The 22887-nt window shown below is 40.9% G+C and overlaps 1 protein-coding gene across 6 annotated transcripts in view; it reads right to left on the reverse strand.

Moving 5' to 3' along the window:
- Positions 1-9621: 9621 nt before the first annotated feature.
- Positions 9622-22887, reverse strand: part of RALGAPB (Ral GTPase activating protein non-catalytic subunit beta) — a 94519-nt gene continuing 81253 nt past the window's right edge. For all 6 annotated transcript variants that reach the window (XM_053245380.1, XM_053245381.1, XM_053245382.1 and 3 more), the window contains 5 exons: positions 19564-19700; positions 18762-18870; positions 18491-18569; positions 16748-16896; positions 9622-15647 (listed from right to left, as the gene is read on the reverse strand). In XM_053245380.1, coding sequence (XP_053101355.1) covers positions 15454-15647; positions 16748-16896; positions 18491-18569; positions 18762-18870; positions 19564-19700 — 668 coding nt within the window. In that variant the 3' untranslated portion in view covers positions 9622-15453. The remainder of the gene's footprint in view (positions 15648-16747; positions 16897-18490; positions 18570-18761; positions 18871-19563; positions 19701-22887) is intronic.

Genomic DNA, 22887 nt, shown 5'->3' on the forward strand with positions numbered 1-22887 from the left:
GGCATTAAGATTAATGTCACTTCATGCATCAATAGACACAAGCAACAGGAAAGACTGTGGGAGTAGACTGTCTGGAAGCACACATTCCACCGTAGATTTGCCATAGCAAACCACAAGCTTACTAGTGGACCCCAAATATCTGTAGTAATGCTTTTGTATGTGCCATGTAATTCAAAATAGTGGCATACAATTAGTATGCAGTCTTCTTTCTATACATTTCAATAAACATTTTGGTTTCTAATATTTGGTGGAACAATTGCACCTGCCTCTTTAAGAGTGCATCGTATCTATTTAAAAACAGTAGCTCATAGTAACTACTGACAGCCAAAGGTCTGAAGAGGTGTGCAGAACATTTGCAGCATGAGACACAAGTGAGGCTGGTGCATCCACCAAGGTTCTTGGGAGAGTCGTAGAATCTAAATCAAACTCCTAGTGCCCGAGAAGGCATATTCGGAGCTTAGCAATGAAGCATTTGTGTAACAAGTAGCCTCTTTCTTTGTGTCAAGTCAAGCAAATCTATGAAAGGTTTCAGCTCAGGAATGATAGCAGCCAAGGTAACCATTAAAAACATTTGATCCCTGCTGCTGTAGTAAAGATGTGACAGAGTAGGACATACAGGGCATTTGGCTCTCTGCAGACCTTTGGCTTGTATAAAAATGTTTGTTTATAGCTTACTTTGTATGTAGCATAACTGGAGGAGTATCTGCTATATAAAAGCAGGACTGAAGGAACCCCACTAGTCCTTAGTACTGTAGTTCATTGTTAATAGGTAATAGCTATATTTAAAGTGCCAGGACTGTGGGCAGGATTAAAAGTAAACAAGTACAAATATACATTTGATCCAAACCTGCCAAAGTTATAGATTGGAACAGAACCCTCCTTTTGATGAAGCTCTCTCGTCAGCATTATTTATTATTTTAAAGTTTTATATTGTGCCTCTCCATTTCTTGTGAAACATCTAAAGTGATTAACAGCAACCCCCACCCGCAAAAAAACCCCTCTCATTAAAAACAAAATTAAGCACACACAGAACAGCAATAACATCAACCAAAGCTGTGATCCACCCCTCTACTACTACTACTCCTGCATGTAATGGGCTTCTAGCTGCCACGATTTAATATTAACACATCTGCAGAGTAACATGAAAGAAGTGGCTAGGAATTGGGCGGGGCGGGGGCAGCAGAGGAACAGCAAAACTTTCAGAGCAATTCGATGCAGAAGTACAGGTGAAACTCGGAAAATTAGAATATCGTGCAAAAGTCCATTAATTTCAGTAATGCAAATTAAAAGGTGAAACTGATATATGAGACAGACACATTACATGCAAAGCGAGATAAGTCAAGCCTTAATTTGTTATAATTGTGATGATCATGGCGTACAGCTCATGAAAACCCCAAATCCACAATCCCAGAAAATTAGAATATTACATGGAACCAAGAAGACAAGGATTGTAGAATAGAACAATATCGGACCTCCGAAAAGTATACAGTGTACTGTGCTTGATTGGCCAGCAAACTCGCCTGACCTGACCCCATAGAGAATCTATGGGGCATTGCCAAGAGAAGGATGAGAGACATGAGACCAAACAATGCAGAAAAGCTGAAGGCCGCTAATGAAGCATCCTGGTCTTCCATAACACCTCATCAGTGCCACAGGCTGATAGCATCCATGCCACGCCGCATTGAGGCAGTAATTGCTGCAAAAGGGGCCCAAACCAAGTACTGAATAGATATGCATGCTTATACTTTTCAGAGGTCCGATATTGTTCTATTCTTCAATCCTTGTCTTCTTGGTTCCATGTAATATTCTAATTTTCTGGGATTGTGGATTTGGGGTTTTCATGAGCTGTACGCCATGATCATCACAATTATAACAAATTAAGGCTTGACTTATCTCGCTTTGCATGTAATGCATCTGTCTCATATATCAGTTTCACCTTTTAATTTGCATTACTGAAATTAATGGACTTTTGCACAATATTCTAATTTTCCGAGTTTCACCTGTAATTGCTTCTATTAAACTATGAGATAAAGTAAACAGACTAAAATCTGGGGCACAGCTGAGAGGGGGCTAAACTTGCTTCTCCCACACCAGATATTGGGGTTGCCAAGGCAGAGGGAAAATGCACCCTTTGACTTTCTCCCATATAAGTGAATGGTTGCTCATGACCCCTATGGGGGAAAATAAAGCACTGCACCCTAGGGACACTGTTGCTATGAATGGAAAAGCAAAACCTGCCCACTGTCTGACACTGGGTAGCCCAGCCTCCATTAACCAGACAATGCATGATACTCTTGTGGTTCTTAAAATAGAGGCCCCTTTTCTACACACTCTGCCCATAATGGTGAGTGCTTTGCCAGCACTATATGGCTATAAAGTCCTACCTAAACCTTGAAAAAACAGGAACCTCCAAATATATTTAAGAAGTGGAAAATGCCCCATAATGAATGGAGAAGTATCTCTACCATTTCCAGGGGAGGAGAAGAAAAACACATTAAACACAACGTCTCAGATCTATAAATACTTGCACAACTAAGAGCCTGGAAGGTGAAAACTGGCAACATGATAAGAGAAAAGATTAGACATGTATCTGAGAAAGGTGAACCTACCTGAAAATCCAAAATTGCTTTATTTGAAAGCGACTGAAACATCAGTCATGAGTAGATATGAAGTCACATCAGTTTTGCTGTGATAGACTAGCAGCTAAACCAGTTTTCACTTTTGAGAGCAATTAGCTTGAAAACGATACAAATAAAGTGTTTCTAAATTGGTGCTTATTTTTTCAGTCTTGCAAAGATGATTTACAAACAGATACTGTAATGAGCACTCTTTCCCAACGGATGTGTACTTCTGTGACAGTTTTGAGAAATTTTTCAAGTCTCTTTTACCATGTGCTGTGGTCAGATGAAATTTTTGTTTTAATGAATTGCCATGTTTGGGGACACTTCCAGCAGCAGCACTTTACATATGATCAACACTCTGAAATTGGATCACCAATTGCACAATTTTGACATGTTCCGAATATCAACTGCTGCTAGTCCAGACAGTCAAGCTGGATAGTGTAGCACGTCAGATAAGATACTGAGCTGTTGAGAACTAGGAAGCCCCCAGTTTAATTATTACTTCTGTTGTCAACTCACTAGATGACTTTGGGCAAATAATTAGTTCATTATGCATTATGGGGGCAAGGAAGACTCACTGGGCACTCACATTAATGTTCTTTCAGCATCCAGTAAAGATCTTTGTATTTCCCCAAGTTCTTTAAGGTTTTTTTAATTGCTTTTTAAAAACAGTGTTCTATTTTGTGAGTCCCACACAATTAGCGTAAAAGGGTCTGAAACAAAAAATTCAAATCACAACCCAACCGATCCAATGATACAATAAATGCAAATAACACATAGGAAATGAAATATATTAACCTGATTGTATTATAAGTCACAGAATCATATAGAAATAGTAATAGTAATTACCAAGTTAAAAAGACTGAGATACACTAAACAACATCCAACTATATAGTCCATAATATATGCCAAAATGTCAGCAGCCCAGTGATAAGTTGTTTTGAACCATTTTATCAAGTGTCCGTGTGTACTGTGTTTATATCCATGCATTTAAAAAAAAGATATCTGGGTGTGGATCCCTATGACTAGACAATTTAATATGCTCATTTATAGTGTTAATCCAATCTACAAACAACTGGAATCTGATTTGGAAATAATAAAAATATCATCCATGAAATTACCAAAATGATAAATAAATAAGACAGCAGATATTTATAGTATGGATTTACATCTCCATTTAAAATAAGATCAATTTCTAGATGTGTCATATAAAAATTGGCAATACTGGAAGCTGCAGGACTCCCCATAGCATTATATCGATGTAAAACGCTTTGGGAACTTTCGTTGAAAAGCGGTATATACATATTTGTCATATTCCCCTGACTGCTCATTTTGTTAAATATAGACACTTACCAGAAACAATTATATTTTTGCCATAGAGAAAGTGACTGCCAATACAAGAAGGCCTGTGGATTTTTTTTAAAAATTGACTCAAAGGGAAGCCTTCAGGATATTTACTTTTAAGTCTATTTCCTCTATGGATCTCAATGAGCAATTAGATATATTTTCATATACATAATAGATTCATTGTGTGTGTGTGCATATATAATATATTTAAGAGATTATTTCTGGCTATTAATATATAAATTATTTTTATCCCTTTAAGGTTTTTGAATCTGGCCAGCAGATTTCACATAGCTGGTATAAATAGGCTTTGTTGCATGTGAGCTACTCAGAATCCCAGAGATGTTTTAGGAGCAAGTTTGCAAAAGAATCTGGTAAGATATTTATTTATTTAACATATTTTTATTCCGCCCAACACTTACATGTTTGGGCGGTTTACAATATTCTATGAAATGATTATATATGTTTGGCATTTAATGTTATATGTTTAAGAGAAGATTAGTCTAGACAGGTTTGATTGATGAGATAATCATTTTTTAAAAGATTGTATAGACATTTATAGTCATTAAAGGAGCTCATGAGTAACCTATGGGGGAAGAACTTCTTTCCAGCTTTAGTCACTTTGAAACAGTGTTATCTTATGGAATATTGACTGGTTTCTGTCACATATTTATGAGATGTTTTGTAATAATTGCAATAATTTTTAAACATGCAAATCATATGATTGAATGTTAGCCATAGAGACATTTAACATTATTTGAGTATTGGATTTAGTAAAGGAGTAAGGGGAAATTTTGTGTTTTAATAGTAATGTATCATGTTAGTACTAGTTTAATATATATGGGTGAAAATAAGTATATTTTCTAGGATATTAGAGAAGATTTTGAAGTTCCTTATGAAGAGGATTTATTCCATGTCTTAAAGTTCTTGCAACATGGTTTTAGAGTCACGGTGGAGATATTCTTGATGTTCATGAGAAACAATTTGAGCTTGTACATGGACATTTAATAAAATGGTTAGAAACAGCTTATCACCAGGTTGCTGTCATTTTTGCAACATAATATTTGCAAATATTATGGGCTATATAGTTCTTTTTTCATTGTATGTTTAGTGTATCTCATTAGTATTTTTACTAATGAGATAATAGTAGTAATTACAAATGAAATAAGAGCATAACCTATAGAATTCTCTGCCACAGGATGTGGTGATGTACACTAGCTTGGATGGCTTTAAAAGGGACTTCAACAAAGTCATGGAGGACAGGTCTACCAATGGCTACTAGTCTGGTGGCTATATTTTGCCTCAGAGGCAAAATTCGTTTCAATACCAGTTGCAGGGGAGCAACAAGCAGGAGAGAGGGCAAGTCCTCACCCCCTGCCTGTGGGCTTCTCAGGGACATCTGTTGGGCCACTGTGTGAAACAGCATGCTGGACTAGATTGCCTTTGGGCCGGATCCAGCAGGGCTGTTCTTATGGACTTCGCATGATCAATTACTACTAGGCTCGGGCACGAGCCTTCTCTGTTGCTGCCCCTAGACTTTGGAATGCACTCCCTGTTGAAATAAGAGCCTCCCCATCTCTGGCAACTTTTAAAAAGACACTGCAGACACATTTATTCGCCCAGGCTTTTAATTAGATTTATTATGGTAGAATTTTTAATGCTGGTTTTAAATGATTAATTTTAATAATGTTTCTAATATTTAAATTATTTAGTTCTGATTTTAACTATTTTTGTTGTAATCTGCCCTAAGCCATTTTTGGAGGAGTGGTATATAAATCAAATAAAAAATACTATTTCTGTATGATTTACAATACAGTCAAGGTTAATATATTTATGTTTTTTATTCTATTTCTGAGTCACTTGAAAGCTTTGGAAGATTAGTACAAAAAGCTCTTCAACTTATCTTACAGGCTTGCTGTAATGATTACTGAAGTAACATCTGAAGTGTTTTGAACACATAAGTGGTTATATATACATACATACACACACTGACATCAAGAAAACAGGCAACACAGTTACTGTTGTGTCAAAGCAGGGATAATAAGTTTCAATCCTCGCAATACAGTTTCTTTTGTCACTGCCAACTCCAGTGGTAGTAAAGGTAAAGTGTGCTGTCAAGTCGATTTTGACTCCTGGTGCCCACAGAGCCATGTGGTTTGCTTTGGTAGAATACAGGAGGGGTTTGCCATTGCCTCCTCCTGCAGTGTCTGAGATGATGCCTTTCAGCATCTTCCTGTATCGCTGCTGCCCGATATAGTACTAGCGGGGATACAAACTGGCAACTTTCTGTTTGTTAGTCAAGCATTTCCCCGCTGCGCCACTTAAGGTAACCAGTGGTAGCACCATCTGATTATCCTTCTCCATGACCAGGGCTGGATTATCCATTGGGCACAGTGCCTCAGGCCAAAGAAGCTCCCAAGGGCCTACGAAAAAGTTGTGTGTGTGATTTCTTTCCCTTGCTTATAAATCATGGTATGTTTTTTCCTTTCCCTGAATGAGGAGTGAGTGTGAGTGTGTGTGAGAGATCCCACCCCACTTGAAAGTCTTTGTTTGTATATGATCTAAAGATCCCCCCATACTCACCTGAAGCCTCTGTGTGTAGTTCCCTCATTTGTGCATGTGATTCAACTTTTTAAAAATATGTTCTAACAGTACAATATGCCAACAAGCATAATCTAAAACTGAGTACAAACTTGTAAGGGGAGAAAAAAAGGTTGCTTACCTGTAACAGATGATCTGGTAGTGGTTCCATACATTCATAAGTAGTGGGTTCTGTGCCTGTGCAGATCAGCTTCGGGAAGAGTTCACTAGCTCCTCGCGACGCTGGCAATCGCCCGTTGCACGTGACTGCAGTACCCTCTAGCGGCGGTTGGGCGTCTCTGTATTCAGTTTCTTGATGGCCGACATGGTAGCAAGGCCCATGCATGTTCAGTGGCTTGCTATTCCAGCAGTGGGGATGGACGGGCGGGTGTTATGAATGCATGGAACCACTACCAGATCATCTGTTACAAGTAAGCAACCTGTTTCTGGATAGTGGTTCCATCATTCATAAGTAGTGGGTGAATTACGAGCTACCCAGTAGGAGACGGTTATGCATTGCAAGTCACTGCAACACCCTCTTTAGGACCACTGTAGAGTCCAAACTCTACAGCCTTAGCTGTACGTAGATCTATGGTGTACTGTTTTATAAACATCTGATAGGACGACCATTTAGCTGCAGTGCCGATATCTGCAAATCGTATACCTGCCAGATGTGCTGCGGACTAGTCATGTGCACGGACAGGTTCAGAGGCCATTCTAAAGGCCTCCAGACCGGTCCGGACACGGGGTGGTTTTGGTTCGGGTGGGGGGTTCCAAAAAGAATAGGGGGGGCTTTACTCACCCCCTCAAGAATTTTGACATATTTATTCAAGTAAGCGGGCGGCATACCTGCCCGCCGCCCGCTTCATTCCCCCTCCTCCGGTGGCACGCGGCTCGGCTTCCTCCTCCTGTTTCAAATCGGGCGGCAGGGTAGCTCCCAGTCCCTGCCGCCCAGCTCTTCAATCCCCCCGTCTCGGCTGGCGGCCGCCCCCTGAGGAGACCCAAGACCCCTGCCGCCCCTTCCCTTCCCATCCCATCCCATCCACAGGCGGTCGGCAGGAGAGCTCTCCTGCCGACCCCGTCCCCTTCCCCGGTTCGGCTGCAAATGGCTTCTAGGAAGCCTTTTGCACGCCTGCGCAAAAGGCTTCCTGGAAGCCATTTGCAGCCGAGCCGGGGAAGAGAGCGGACAGCAGGGAGTTCTCCCGCCGCCCGTTGAAGTTAACGTTCAAGACACAAAAGAGAGGGTGTCTTGGGTATAGCCTCAGGCTGGTAGTCTGCACCCCGAAATCCTGCAAAGGTACCAGTTGAGGGTGTACTTTCTTTGGAATGTAGCATACGGTCTAGACGCCTAGCAGCCTGGTCACACATCCCCCCAGGTGTCATTGGGGATGTTTGTGTATTAGTTTGTATAGGAAAAAGTTCTACTTCAGCGATAGGATCCATATAAGCTGTATCCTCCTCCATGTCGGGTTCGGTGTCAAGCTCTGTATCCAATATAATGGCAACTGTTGAGGTCGATGCATGAGAAACAGGATTCTTCCCTGCTTCGAACGCCGTCGTGTGATGCCGATGTCGAGCAGTCGAAGTCGATGGCACCGATGTGTGATCTCTAGGCTCCAATCCAGTCTTCTTCAATGTCGTCTGGTCTCGATGTTGAGAATGTCGATGTCGAGCGGTATGTGTCTGGGGCCCAGGAGTCAGCGGTGACTGATGTGGTATTGGAGCTGGAGATAAGGGAGCTGCTCGGCGTCGAGGGATCACAAATTCTTGTAGCCCCGAAGGCGATGAAGTATGTGACGGGGTATGCCCCACACCTTGGTCACAGTGTTGGTAAGTTTCTCATGCGGTTGCTCCTGTGTCAAAGCCTTATCTTTGTGCTTTCCCTTAGGGCTAGACTGTAGATCCTCAGGCCGTTTTAAATGGGGCCAAGGTGCCCGATGTCGTAGCGCTCGACATCGTGGCCCTTGCTGCCAAAGCAGATGTTGCAGAGTGTGACGTCGAGGTATTCGAGGTTGAGGTTTTACTCGATCTCTCCAGGACTTTAGACTGCACTTTCGATACAGGACCTGGTGTAGTAGCTTTCAAAGCAGTCTTAGGCAACAGAGACTCTTCTAGCAAGTACACTTTTAGACGTGCTGCACGATTCTTTAACATCTGCTTATTGAAAGTAATGCAGACCGAGCAGGCTTTTGTATCATGCTTCTCCCATAAGCAGAATAAACAGAGGGCATGGCCGTCTGTTGAGGGGATTTTACCGCGGCAATTGGTACATCTCTTGAAAGTAGTTTTGTCCTTACCATGCTTGCCTGAGTTGCTCGCCTTACCAGGCTTGCCTGAGCTGCTCATCTTTGAGCGGATAAGAGTAGGCGTCCGTTAAGATAAGAGAGGTCGTCCGTTCCGTGGTCAAAGGGAGCGGCCGAGATTGAGTCAAATCTGTAGGAGTAAGAAAAGAGTCGTCAAAGTCCGTGTCCAGAAGTTTCAAAACAGTTGCAAAACCGAGGGAATTCAGAAAGAATTGTCAAAGTCCATTTCCAGAAGTCAAAAAATCTTTTATACAAATAAACTTTCTTCGAGGAGCAAACTGTCTCTGAGGACTGATTGCTATGGTGGTCAGAAAGAAACTGAATACAGAGACGCCCAACTGCCGCTAGAGGGTACTGCAGTCACGTGCAATGGGCGGTTGCTGGTGTCGTGAGGAGCTAACGTACTCTTCCCGAAGCTGATCTGCACAGGCGCAGAACCCACTACTTTTGAATGATGGAATCATCTACCCAGATCCTCTTCCTTCCCCACCCCACCATACACCATCTTGAGAGGAAATCATAGATAATCCAGCCCTTCAAATGCCCATTCGGACACAGACATATTATGGGACCTATACACTGTACACTATACATTGCACACAATGCAAATATTTGTATATATATTTATCTGGGGGAGGGGGGCTATGATTATTAGTGTGCCTAGGGCCTACAAAGATTTAATCTAGCCCTGTCCATGACCACCTATATATGAAGAAAAAAGATACTCATGCAAAGGACAGAATGAACTCACAAACTGAAGATCACAAGCTTAATACATAAGAATATCTTTAAAATTTATTCGACTAATGGTGTTACATTCAATATCTGATGTGTTTCTTCCAGACAAAGAGTTGGCATAAATACAAACAAGCCTTTGTGCCTTCCCTAAACAAGAATTAAAGTACTAGAGACAGGGGAACATAGTTTCACATCTCTGTATTTACAGTCTGCCTTTACAAACTTAGTGCTAGGAATATTTACAGAAAATACATTAAGAACAAAAAGATCATGTATTGGCAACATACATAGCTTTATACACAATTGTACATGATTTTAAGCACACAGTATCTAACCGTCTCATTCCAAGTCACTCCTGCAATAACCCAGTTGACCTTCAAAGACTATCTCTTACAATTGTAACAATCACTGAGTCACAGCTATATTTTTGTTAACTATTCATGTTGAATTGTAGTCCTATAATCCTCCTGGGCTAAATATTCTCAACACTGCATGACAATTGTATACTCCCTGATGAGAAGAGGCTACATATAATGGGCAGCCCAATCCTCAAGGCTCTTCTTTCGGCTCATGACCCACTGAAGTAAATAGGACTTCTGTTGAGGACTGGAAGCAAGCTGTTTCCTACAGCTGCTTTATAGCTGCTCTGCATACCAAGTAGCTGCTTTTTCAGATATGATTCCCTTCAACTCCCTCCCCATTTGATATTTGTTTTACATTTAAAATATCTTTGAAGGACTTGTTTAAGAAAGGTGCTTTATATATTTCTTAAAAGGAAACTTTTTATTAAGGTACTAAAACTGACAGCTTTCATAGTGCTATGAAGATGACCATATTTTACTACCCCAATAGCATAATGCCATTAGGACTATGAGCATAAGAACTTTATGATAGAAACATACTAGGTAAATAGTTGTAGCCCTAATATTAAATCTCTTCAAGAGACTAGAGCGAAAACAGTACACAGTAATTAAGTCATTAAGATAAACCAAATGAAATAATAATAGGAAACAAGCAGCATTAAAAGAACCAGTCTGTTCTACAAACTTCTGTTCTTTTAGTTATTTTGTGGGATGTCGTTCAAAACAAGAGATGGAAATAATTTTTATCCTGACAGTTCTCTTAAGAATGATTAAGTCTGATGTCTCATTTGACTTAATACGAACCAATTTTGCAAATGCAACAGTGTTTAGAGGTGCAGATGAAACATGTTATTGCAGTTAGCCAGTCAACTCAGCACAACTGACAGGAAGTTATCAGTGCATTTGGAAGCCTTCTCTAACACACAGACAACCAGCATCTGTACAGAAGGACCACATTACACAGAACATCTAGGAGAACACAGTGAAAGTGAGCCCTTACACATTTCCATTAATTGTTCAGTGCTATCTGGAGGAGTTGCTGCTGTTATCTCCCCTCTTCTTAACATTTTTAAAAGCAAAATGAAAGTAGTCAAGCATGCAAATTTTAGGTCTGAACACAGAATCCACTTGTGTGCTGGTAAGTTCATACTGGAAGTCAGGAGGACTTACAAACATACAAGTGGATTCAGGATTGCATGCCAGTTTGACAGCTTTTTGAAAGATATACTAAGGCTGCTTTGAACCATTTATGAAGTCCTGTCAAGTCCTAGGGATTAATATAGACATGCAAAATAGAAAGGAACTCCTGGGGAACAAAAATATATCTCTTTACAAGCAGAGATCACTCTTGTAGTTTCATGGCAGAATCTCTAACTAAAATTTCACTTAATTGCAGATCTTTAAACTTGAGAGCATCTATTCAAAAGGAATTTATTTCAGACTTGAACTTCACCAAACCTGGCCATGAGCCTCCCAGTTCAAAAGCCACTGAAGGTTTAAGACATGCCTTTCTCATCTGTGTCTCTTAGTTGGTTTGGGGAGATCACTAGTTGTCATACAAAGTAATGGCTTTGCACAGAGTAGATGCATGGTTCAAATAACTATAGCAGTGTTGCCCATTAATTCTTTGTATATGTAGACACTGAACTGCTCAACTATGTATGTTAATTTCAGTAGTACACATGCATTGGTCATACCATTTAATCCATAGACTAAATGTGACAGGTCATCATGTAGTCTGAACAATTTCTAAGACAGTGCAGGTAAATTTAGTGTCCATGCACTAGGTTAATAGTGGCATGTTAATAGTAGCATTGACTGCAAGGTGCTAAGCAAGGGGCAGTAGGCCCTTCAGCCTCCCTGATACCACTACTTGCTACTCCATTCCTGTGTACTAATTAAGCAGGACCACAAAACATGCCAGACCTGAGCGCCACTTTAATTTGTGTCTTTTTCCAAACAGTGATATATTTGGACCTACACGTCAAGCTGACAGACACCAGCATGCCAGTTCTCTATATGCAGCATAGTCCATTGCTCAATCCTTTATTTAGGAGCCTGGGGCCTTTTGAGGTGCTTTTCAGCAGTCACTTACTTCAAAAATCTAGTGAGAACTTATTTTAACAGAAGTGTTCCTAATGTTGTACAGTGAAAGACTTTACTTTACTATACCAGTTAACAAGCTAATTCTGCTGTAAAAAGCCTTGGAGAGGAGGAAGGAGCCCCACACATTTGTTCACTGGAAATCGCTGTAAAGCTACTGAAGTTTCCCATATTCTTTTTGCTCAGCTCTTCTACAAAGTTTGTCCACACCTGGCCTTTCCAATTACTTTATCATAATTCAGCCATACCATACATAATTCAGCTGCTGTGGGTCACTTTCACAATGGCTTTTCCTTAGGATCTTAGGTTCAAAAAGCTAACTTACCTTTGATCTTTCTACTGATGGACAAGTTACCCTCTGCCTTCAAAACCTCCTTATCAATATTTCCTTGGTGATCTCCTTGTATATCAACATTTTTCCTTGCACATATCCTTTTTCAAGGACAATTCCTCACATATCAGCATTTTAGAAAGATAAGGGTCTAAGTAGAAACCTTCACTTGCATGTCTTTAATAGCTAACACATAAATTAAAGATTTTTAAATCCCCATGCTATGCACACTGGAAACACTGGATAGAAAAACGGAAAAAGGCACAGACAAGTGTGAGTCAACTATTTTGCAAAAGGCTTTTAAATATTTCTCCAAGAGCAACAGAGTCAAAGTTCATATTCTGTTCTACACTGCAGGCCTATTAGACACGGAATACACCATATTCATTCATTTTTAGACATGGAAAAGATCCTATGATCTGTATTCATTAACACTAGGAGAGAACTTTACTTGATGGGTAAATGGCCAATAGTCTTCTGCAGCAAGTGAAGGCAGACAGTCTGTGTTCCATTAGCAAAGATGAAAAGATAAAAGCAAATAAATTGTATTTTCAGTTAAGAGCCACATGTGTATATATATTTATTTATATATTTTCTGCAAATGCTAGTTTGCAGAAGGCATAGTATCAAGGGACATTAATAGTGAGAGCCAATTGTCCTTTAGAATTTCTCAGCTATGTTCCAGCAGCAATTTAAAACTTACAAAGCTATATCAGCTCCTCAGTCTCCTACATAAGCCACTATGTAGTGAATCCTACTTATATTGATGGTGTTTATTTCCAAGCAGGTGTATTTAACATTTCAACCCTGAACACCTGCAAAGTCTTCCTGCAATTAAGCAATACTAACGCACAAAGTGTTCTGATGACATGCATTGTTACGGTAAAAACGTCACAACAGGGGAAAAAATGCAAAGGCATCAAACTGAGCTGGAAATTTAGTTTTCCAAGTAAGCATGTAAGTAAGATTATTAAACCAGTTGGAATTAATTAAAATTAATAGGACTTGTTTCCTGATAAATGTATTTAGAAATGGGTGGTATCTGTCATTTCTGAACATGCAACTGTGCCCTTGAACATATCTCATATACCTTGAGTTCTTCCCCAAAGCACATTTGTTTTTCATTCTCCTTTTAATAAGATGGCCTCCATTTGCAAAAGGGGTAGCTTTTAAAAGCTCTCATCAGGCTAAAATAAAGTTCTATAAAAACACTAATGTTCTGCCCTGGATCTAAATCTAAACAGCAAGAAAATTCCATGACAACGCTGTTTTCTTTTTTAAAGTCATGCCCAAATTTGTGTGTAGGTTTTGCTAAAGCTGGAACTATTCATTATAAGAGTCACAGAGCAATGGCTAAAAACATCAGCCCTGCACTACCTCTTCCTCCCCACTCCAGTAATGCCTCCAAAATGTAGCAGCCAATGAAATGCAGGGAAATGTGAAAGTGTCACATTGCGCATCTCTTATTACTAGATATTCTGAGAATGGAATAAGGTACCAACAGGGCCTGCTGTTTTTGGCAGCAGCTGTGTACAAAAGATCTAGGTGTCTAGTCCTTGCCTGATATACTTGCAAACTTAGGATAAAACAATTTCATTTCCATCAGTTGTAACAATTATAAGTATATGGCTACTTAGATCATTAAAAATACAGGTGGACCTCATTATCCATGGGGGTTCCATTCCCATATATTACCGCAGATAATGAAACTGCAGATAATGAGTCACTGAGTCTATGGAAACGCAAGGGTCAGGTTTACTAGACTCAAAAAACTCCATCAAAATAACACAAAAATGGGCCAAATAAAGTGCCTTAGCATGCTCTGCAGGTCTCCTAGTGTCCAGCAATGCTCCCCAAATATTGTGGATTTTTTTTTTAAAGGCTTAAATCAGCTACAAAATGGCGGCCGGAAAATACCTCCGTGGTCACTTCCAACCCTCTAGAAACTGTGGGTACGAGAGTTCTAACACTTTCGTATCTGTAGATAATGAAGCCGGGTGTCAATTAGACACCCGTGAATACGCGAAACCACGGATACCGAGTCCACGTATAACTAGATGATCCTGTACAGGTGGTTTATGAGCAGGCATTTAGCGTACAGGGTAAAAGGTTCAAATAATATTAGTTAATTATGGCATTTTATTCCATTTAAGGTATTTTAAACACATATACTCTCCACACCTACCTCTTAAATTACAAAGAATGGTTAGACTGGGGGACCTGAAAGGAAGTTTCTGCTCCCTTCCATAAAGGATGTTTGTAGTTTAGAAATCCTTCATTCAGATTTCACAGTAGTGCCATTGGGAGCTAATTTTCCATCCTTGTATACAGACATTATCAAATTCCAATTGTATCCTTTTTTCTTTTTGACAAGAATGTTACTTCTCTTTCTTAAAAAATTGGACAGGTGGAAACACAAGGAACTAAACACTGGTCATGAATGCAATGAGGGGGGAAACCACTACACAGGCATGTGGCTGTGCCCCAAAGCTCTTAAGTGACTGAAATTGATCCAAGGGATCAAGCTTTTTTGCTCCCCCTCCTCACAGCTGAAAGCTATCACTTCAGACAGGCCAGCAGGGTGCAACAACAACCCACAAAGGTAAACAAACTTTGAGCAATGGAGCCATGGTGCGGGCACCTTGGATCTAGACCACATCAACAGCACAGATACTACTCTGAAATTTTGTGGTGTTTGAAAGAATTGGCCCTTGAACCCAGCCTTCTAAAGAAGCCAAGTATGAAACATCATATGTTAGTTCTGTGCTCAGAATCTGGCATTTTATGTGAACATGAGAAGCACAATTAACCCTCTCTCTCTACTACACATCCATTATACTGTCCATTATTAAATAATGCTTGACGATGAAAGGTGTTACAATTTGTCCCTCTGCAGCAGCAGCAGCTGATGATGTGGAGCTGAATACCACGTCCTTATTTTTTCCTTGTAGTAGAAGCAGAAATCATGCTCAGGTTGTGGTTTCTTGATACAGGAGTTCCAAGACGGGGGAATGTTCTCTCATTACCACAGACACCAAGCTCTGATTGAATTGTTCAGGGAGGATATTGGTCTAAGGATTGCAGTTTTTGAGACCAACCTCCTGGAAAAGCGAGGTATAAAACTCTGGCTCCAGCTGTTTGTTCCTGTATTTATTAACAATGTCAGCTATTTTCTGTTTTCGGCGGACATGAGGGGGATTGTATGAGTCACTTTCCAGCCTTTTTCTTCGACAAATATTTATTACGGTCTGTCTCACTAAGAACCCTTAAAGGAAAAATACAAACAATGTTTGAGAAAGTGTTAATTACGCTTACTCCTCCCTTCTTCCTCCAGAAAGGTTAGAACATATGGACATAAGAACAGCCCTGCTAGATCAGGCCCAAGGCCCATCTAGTCCAGCATCCTGTTCCACACAGTGGCCCATCAGATGCCACTGGAAGACTACAGGCAGGAGTTGAGGGCATGCCCTCTCTCCTGCTGTTACTCCCCTGCAACTGGTACTCAGACACATCCTAAGATAATTCTTAGGAGTGGCTGAACTCAAAGCAAAGTGTTCTTAGCATCCTCATAGTTGCCTGCCTCAAAGATGTCACTGAAGTATTAAAATCCTCCCTACTATTTCATGGACTCAAGGGGAAACAGCAGGCTGTAGAGGCATATTTGAAATATATCAGGACTTCCCGGCCTTGTCTCTGACCTTGGAGCAGGGGAGAGGTCAGGATAATTTCCACACAGTTGCACAAAGCAGCAGGCACAAACCCCAGCCTTCTTTGTGTGGAGTTGGAGAAAGGGTGGGGAAAACAGTTCTACCTGGAGGCAGAGGTGGGGGCTGGGGATCGTGAGTACTTCTCAGGTGTTCTAAGTACTTTGAAAGCACAGCAAACAATAAGCCACAAACCTCCTCTCAGAGCTGGAGAGGAGTCTGAGCTCCACATTTTTGCACTGTACTCCAAGCACCCTGGAAGTGCAGCATAACGACAGAAATGATGAGCTAGGGAGGGAAACAGGAAATTGTTCCTCATCTCACACTCAGCTTCAGAAGCACAGAATGAGGTCAGGGAAAAGATTCCAGTTCTTGGGTAAAGGGCAACTTCCTGGCAGTTACATATTTTAAGTTAGTTACCAAGGATAGCTAAAATTTGTGGGCAGCTGTCAACGGAGATACATGAGCACACAACCTGAATGTGAGACTTTTGCACAAACATGTATTCTTTCTTCCAACAGATTTAAGGTATGAGAAGCCGCCTGGGGTGGTGGTACGGGAAGGCTCTCTGCAGATAGAATTCTCTAACATCATTCGAATGCAATGTTCTTGTCCCAACACAAACTGCTAAAGTTAAACAGTAAGAGATTCAAAAACCTACCTAAAGCTCTCCTGCTAACTATCATCCCATCCACCAGTGGGATGACCATGTTGAATTTCCCAGTAGCTCCTTGCACTTTTACCCTGAATAAACCAGTATTGAGGGGATGGATGAAGATCACTGGAACTTCTTTTTCAGGAGTAGTGGATCTTAAAACAACAAACATTATTTAAGGATAAAAAGACATGGCAGTTGCTTTGACAATCTTCAGTTTTTCAGAATTAAAAAAGTTATTCACAAAGACCCCTATGGAAGTTTACATTTTATAAATTACACTCCCTAGCACTAATGGAAGGTGCAAAACGTATGTCATAACATTGTATATTGTCCGCCATGGGGAAAAATGCAAACGCTGGATTAAATGAAGACACAAGTTAGCTGGAGGTGACCAACGGGAAATCCAGAACCTAACAGATGAGTTATGGCCTAACCACGTTATTAAATAACTAGACAGATGGAACCAAAAAAGGTAAATAGAGTTCTTATGTTATAGTAGCATCTAGAAAATATTGTGCCATATTGCAAATTATGGTTCAAGCAGCTTCCTCCAAGTTTCTGCTTGGGTCATGTGAGAAACAGCAGCCAGATCCCAATAGTTTGCAAGGTCTTAAAAAGAGGACTACCCACTTACTGTACTGTTTTTCTAAATATGAAGAAAGTATACAAATTAATATTACCCCAAAGGAAGTAAGGCCACATGGTGCAGGTCCAGTGGCAAGGTCTGTGAAAAATTTGAGTATTCAGAAAACATGGACATTCAAGCAACATATGTTTAACAGTGAGGGGGACATTGCAAGGTACACACACACACACACACACACACACACACACACACACACACAGGCAGGGCCTCCTCATTCAGTGGGAATTGATGAGTACGGACCTTATATCTAATCCTTAGACAAACCAGGATATATTCCTGCCTGTGATTCCCAAGAGATTCATTGATCATAAATGAAATATTGGTGTGAGGACAAACACCATATTGTTCTGATCATTCTGCAACTGTTGTCATTCTATCATCTAGATTGAAGATGATTATTATTTATTCGATTTCTATACTGCCCTTCCAAAAATGGCTCAGGGCAGTTTACACAAAGAAATAATAAATAAATAAGATGGATCCCTGTCCCCAAAGGGCTCACAATATAAAAAGAAACATAGACACCAGCAACAGTCACTGTGCTGGGGGTGGATAGGGCCAGTTACTCTCCCCCTGCTCAATAAAGGGAATCACCACGTTAAAAGGTGCCTCCTTGCCAAGTTAGCAGGGGTTGACTGCTAAGATGAAGATGACTTGAAGATGAAGTCGCTAGATGGGACTCTTGTGTGTCAAATGGCAATCTGTGTTGCCATCCTGATTAGCCAGTTGATTGTCTTAAATTTTAGCATGCCCAAGGGTCAAAATGGCAATATTTGTAGAGTAGGAACTACATATAGCCTCATGCATCTTGAGGCAAGGGTACATGCCTTATGGGGGCAGCTTCCTGGGTTCACACCATGAGTAAAGCTGTGCACCTACCCACATATCCCTGGCTCATGCCTCAGCAACTTCCACAGTCTCTAAAGTGTCAAACACCTTCCACATTATTAGAATCTCTGGGGCAAAAATCCATGAATGCTAATGTTGTATTGTTTATATGAGTAGAAAATAATGTACAAACTTGATCTCAGAATGTATCTGCAAATGGCAGAAATAACAAGAGAAAACTGAGTCATACCTCAGAGAAAACTCAGTCATACCTCAGTGAAGTGCTGCTATTTGTTGTAGTTTCTACTCCAGTGCTGGTCTCTGAAACCAAGTCAGAGAGAGGGAAGTTCTCTGCAAGACAAGACATTCACAATAGGCTAAATAGCCAGGTTTATTCCTTTTAACATACCAAGAAAGAGCACGTACAAAAACTAAAACCAAATCACATTAAGTGACTGGTATTTGAATCTAAAGAAAATTACAATTGGACAATGCCAACCCTCTATCATCCAATTCATTTATTAAAAAATGCAATTCACACACCTATATCATCATAGCGTTCAACCCAGACAACATACACCTTGGTTTCAGGTCCCATGGGAGGAATAGAACGACCTTGTGGAAACTTCTTCGATCTGGAAGTTGGACTGAGCTGTTGCAGAGAAAGCACACACAGGCATTTGCCAAATAATAAAAGCACATTCATTTAAGTCTGTTCTGTTTCAAAAGCCTCACAAGCAAGTAACAATTAGCAGTACATGCAACCTATTATGCACATGTCACTAAAAAGATGTTTCTTCTCACTGAAGTCACTAAACATTACATTGATGATAGGGGATTCAGACTTAGACCTCTAAGTCTAAAAGCTTCTTTCTTTCTCTCTCATGCACAATAGGAATGGATTCACTTTCTGGAAGAATTTCCCAGAAATAAGATACAATGCTTTTTGAGTGTTTGTAGATATACTCACAATAGAAGTACAATCTTGGAGAACATTTGTAATAAATGCAAATAAGCAACAAGAGTGCATTTACTGTGCTAAAACTGATTGCATGGAAAGGCTTTTCGTTACTACAGGATAATGAGAAACTTGATCCTATAAGTTATTCTATGCTGCCCTTGGGCCGAAATAAACAAATAAACAATAAACAATATAAGTTATTCTGAATTCTCAAATATTTTTTGCAACATTTGTCATGATATGCACAGTACTTATAATTATTTAACAACAATAATTTGCAATACACTATTCTGCTACAAAAGCACCACTTGCTTATAAAGTCCAACAATTTCACTAGTCAACAGAGATTATTTGATTCAGATTCCACTCTATCCCACATCTTACCCTCTGCGAAGAACTGAGATTGTCTGTATGATTGGGGAAGAGCTCAAGTGTCAGAGCTGGCTGCTTTAGTATTCCAGGTAAGAGGTCCATATTGGAGTCACTTTCTTGGTCTGAGACATTGCTTTCCAATGAATCAGCTGAAAGACAAAAAGGGAGATTTCTCTCATAATCAAGAAGTGCATGAGCTTAAATCAGAATATGATATTTACTCACAGCACCTTCCCACAGTTAGGTCAAGGCTCATGAACAGTGCTGCTGACAGTGCTAACTCTTAGAAACATAGGAAATTGGCATATACTGAATCAGACCACTGTCTATCTAGCTCAGTATTGTCTTGAGCTCTCTTCACAGACTGGCAGCAGCTTCTCCAAGGTTGCAGGAAGGAATCTCTCTCAGCCCTATCTTGGAGAAGCCAGGGAGGAAACTTGAAACCTTCTGCTCTTCCCAGAGCGGATCCATCCCCTAAGAGGAATACCTTACAGTGCTCACACATCAAGTCTCCCATTCAGATGCAACCAGGGCAGACCCTGCTTAGCTATGGGGACAAGTCATGCTTGCTACCACAAGACCAGCTCTCCTCTCCTTTCCCACAGGAACACAGGAAGCTGCTATATACTGAGTCAGACCATTGGTCTATCTAGCTCTGTATTGTCTTCACAGACTGGCAGTGACTTCTCCTTCTGCTCTTCCCAGAGCAGCTCCATCCCCTAAGGGGAATATCTCACAGTGCTCACACTTCTAGTCTCCCATTCATATGCAACCAGGGCAGAGCCTGCTTAGCTAATGGGACAAGTCATGCTTGCTACCACAAGACCAGCTCTCCTCTCTCTATAGCCAACACATTTCCTCCATCAGCAGTTAATCAAGACTAACTTAAAGTCATGAAGTATTTCACCTTAATCAGAAACCTCTTTGTCTTTTTAAGTCCAAGCTCAACATATCCAACCACAATACCTGGTTCTATCATATTTGTGCAATTTTAACATTTAAAATGTGAGAATAAGCAAATTATCTACATTAATTGTAGCCTGAACAAGATCTATATTTTGTAATCTGCATCTTTCTAGGAACTTGGGTTTTTCCTTGAGAGCCATATGACACATAAAAGAAGCAGATACCCATTAAACATTTAGCATGTAGCCCTTTGCAACATGTGATCTGCAGTTGATCACAAGTTGAACATGATTCAGTAGTATGATGTAGCTTCAAAAAAAGAAAAAAAAAGACTAATGTGATTTTAAGCTACATTAATTGAAAAACAGGTTGCACACCTGTAACGTTTGACCTTTTGGTGGCCCAGCATCATTCCCAACACTGGGCTCTGTGCCTGTGCAGTAGCCACCACGAAAGGATTTGTCAGCAACCTGAAACATTCTGTAGCACAAAGTGCACCTAGTATCTTTTGGCACCAGAACACTGTTTTCTTCAGTCCCTGGATGGATGATGTTGAGTAAGCATCATCAGAAGAGGCAGGTAAAGATCATCCAATGAGCGGGGTGGCAGGTTGGGTGTTGTGAATGATACTGGGCCATCAAAAGTTACAGGTGAGCAACCTGTTTATCTTTGTGGTGGCCTCGTATAATTCCCACATTGGATGAGTAGCTGGATCCCAAAAGCAAGGAGGTGGGATTTAAAGAACCTTCTTAAGGACTGAACGCCTGAAATCAGCCTCTGCCGCAGAGCGGATGTCAAGGGTATAGTAAAGGGTTGATCAGAAGATCACGTAACAGCCTTTCAGATTTAAATGAAGCTAACTCCAGAGAAATGAGCAGTCGAAGTGGCCACTACCCTTTCGAAGTGGCCACTGCCCTTGTGGAATGTGCCTTAATCATAGAAGGTGGAGTGAGTCCTTGTTTCTCATAGCAAAATAGGATAGCTTGAACCAACCACTCAGACAACCTCTGCCTGGAGATGGGTTGGCCTCTAGTGGGACCATCAAAAGTCACAAAAAGTCTGTTAGTGAGTCTAAAGTCTTTAGTGCTGGTCATGTAAAATGTAAAACAAAGGTCTTTGAATGTCCAAGGAATACAAAGCTTGCTCAAGGGCTAACACTAGGTTAGAGAAAGAGGTGGGCAAGTCAATGTCTTGATTGCTATGAAAGTCTGACATTATCGACAGGGTATGAAAGTCTGACAGAAGACAGCGTTTACTACGAAAGTCTGACAGAAGACAGGGTTGGTACGCATCACCACTTTGTTTGGATAGAAGGTAGTATAAGGGACATCAACTCTCAAGGCAGTGAGTTCACTAATCCTTCTTGCTGTTGTGATGGCGATAAGGAATGCAGTTTTGAAAGCAAGTAACTTGGAGGAAGCTGAAGATAAGGGTTCAATACACCTGGTGGAGGCCTTCCTTTCATGAAGGATGATATTATCTAGAAGTTCAGCTTCCATATGTTCATGTTCAAGGTCTGAAGGCTGTGGTGAAGAACCCAGCCGTCGTTCTGATGGAGGAGGTTCAGACGGTGCCGAAGATGACGATGGGAGACCTGACACAGATGGAAGAGGAGAGGAAACCAGGGCTACCTCGGTCATCATGGGTTAAGTAGAATGCATTGTGTCCTCTGGAGCAATATTTTGCTCATGACTTGGGATAGTAGAGGGAAGGGTAGGAAAAGGCAGAAAAACCGGCCTGTCCAAGGAAACTGGAAAGCATCTCCCAGAGACCCCACACCCACTGCAGCTCTTGAACAATAAAGGGGATGTTTTTTGTTCTCCTAGGTGGCAAAGAGAGTCCCTCACTCTCTTGGAGAGTCCCTCACTGTCAGAAGACTCTGTCACTTGGAGAGTCCCTCACTGTCAGAAGAGAAAATAGAAAGCATTGTCTTTTAAGTTCCCACTTGTGCTGACAAGCAGTGCTGGTTTGTCTGCTGAGCCTATCTGCTAAAATGATGCTGGTTTTAGAATGTTTAGATTTTAAAATGATGTTGACACCCTTTATATGCAGAGCTAAAGGGTAGATTTGGTGATGAATGCACCAGTCCCAAATCTGAGTGGCAAGATTGCACAGGGACTTGGAGACTGTGCCCCCAATGGTTCAAATATGCTGTGGCCATGGTGTTGTCCAGCAGCACCTGGACCATTTTGCCAGTCGAGAGAGGAAGAAACGATCTTAGGACCAGGAAGACTGCCATGGGCTCGAGGACGTTGATGTGCAGGGATGCCTGCTGATGGTTCCAAAGGCATTGACCATGAAGGCCTGTACAGCAGGTGTCCCAGCATGTCAAAGAGGCATCCGTAGTAACAGAAATGGATGATGTTGGAGATTTAGACCTGTGTTGAAGTTCTCCAGCAGAGTCCACCACAGAAGAGAGGACAACTGGTC

The sequence above is a fragment of the Hemicordylus capensis genome, chromosome 4 (genome assembly GCF_027244095.1).
Source record: "Hemicordylus capensis ecotype Gifberg chromosome 4, rHemCap1.1.pri, whole genome shotgun sequence".
Lineage (NCBI taxonomy): Eukaryota > Metazoa > Chordata > Lepidosauria > Squamata > Cordylidae > Hemicordylus > Hemicordylus capensis.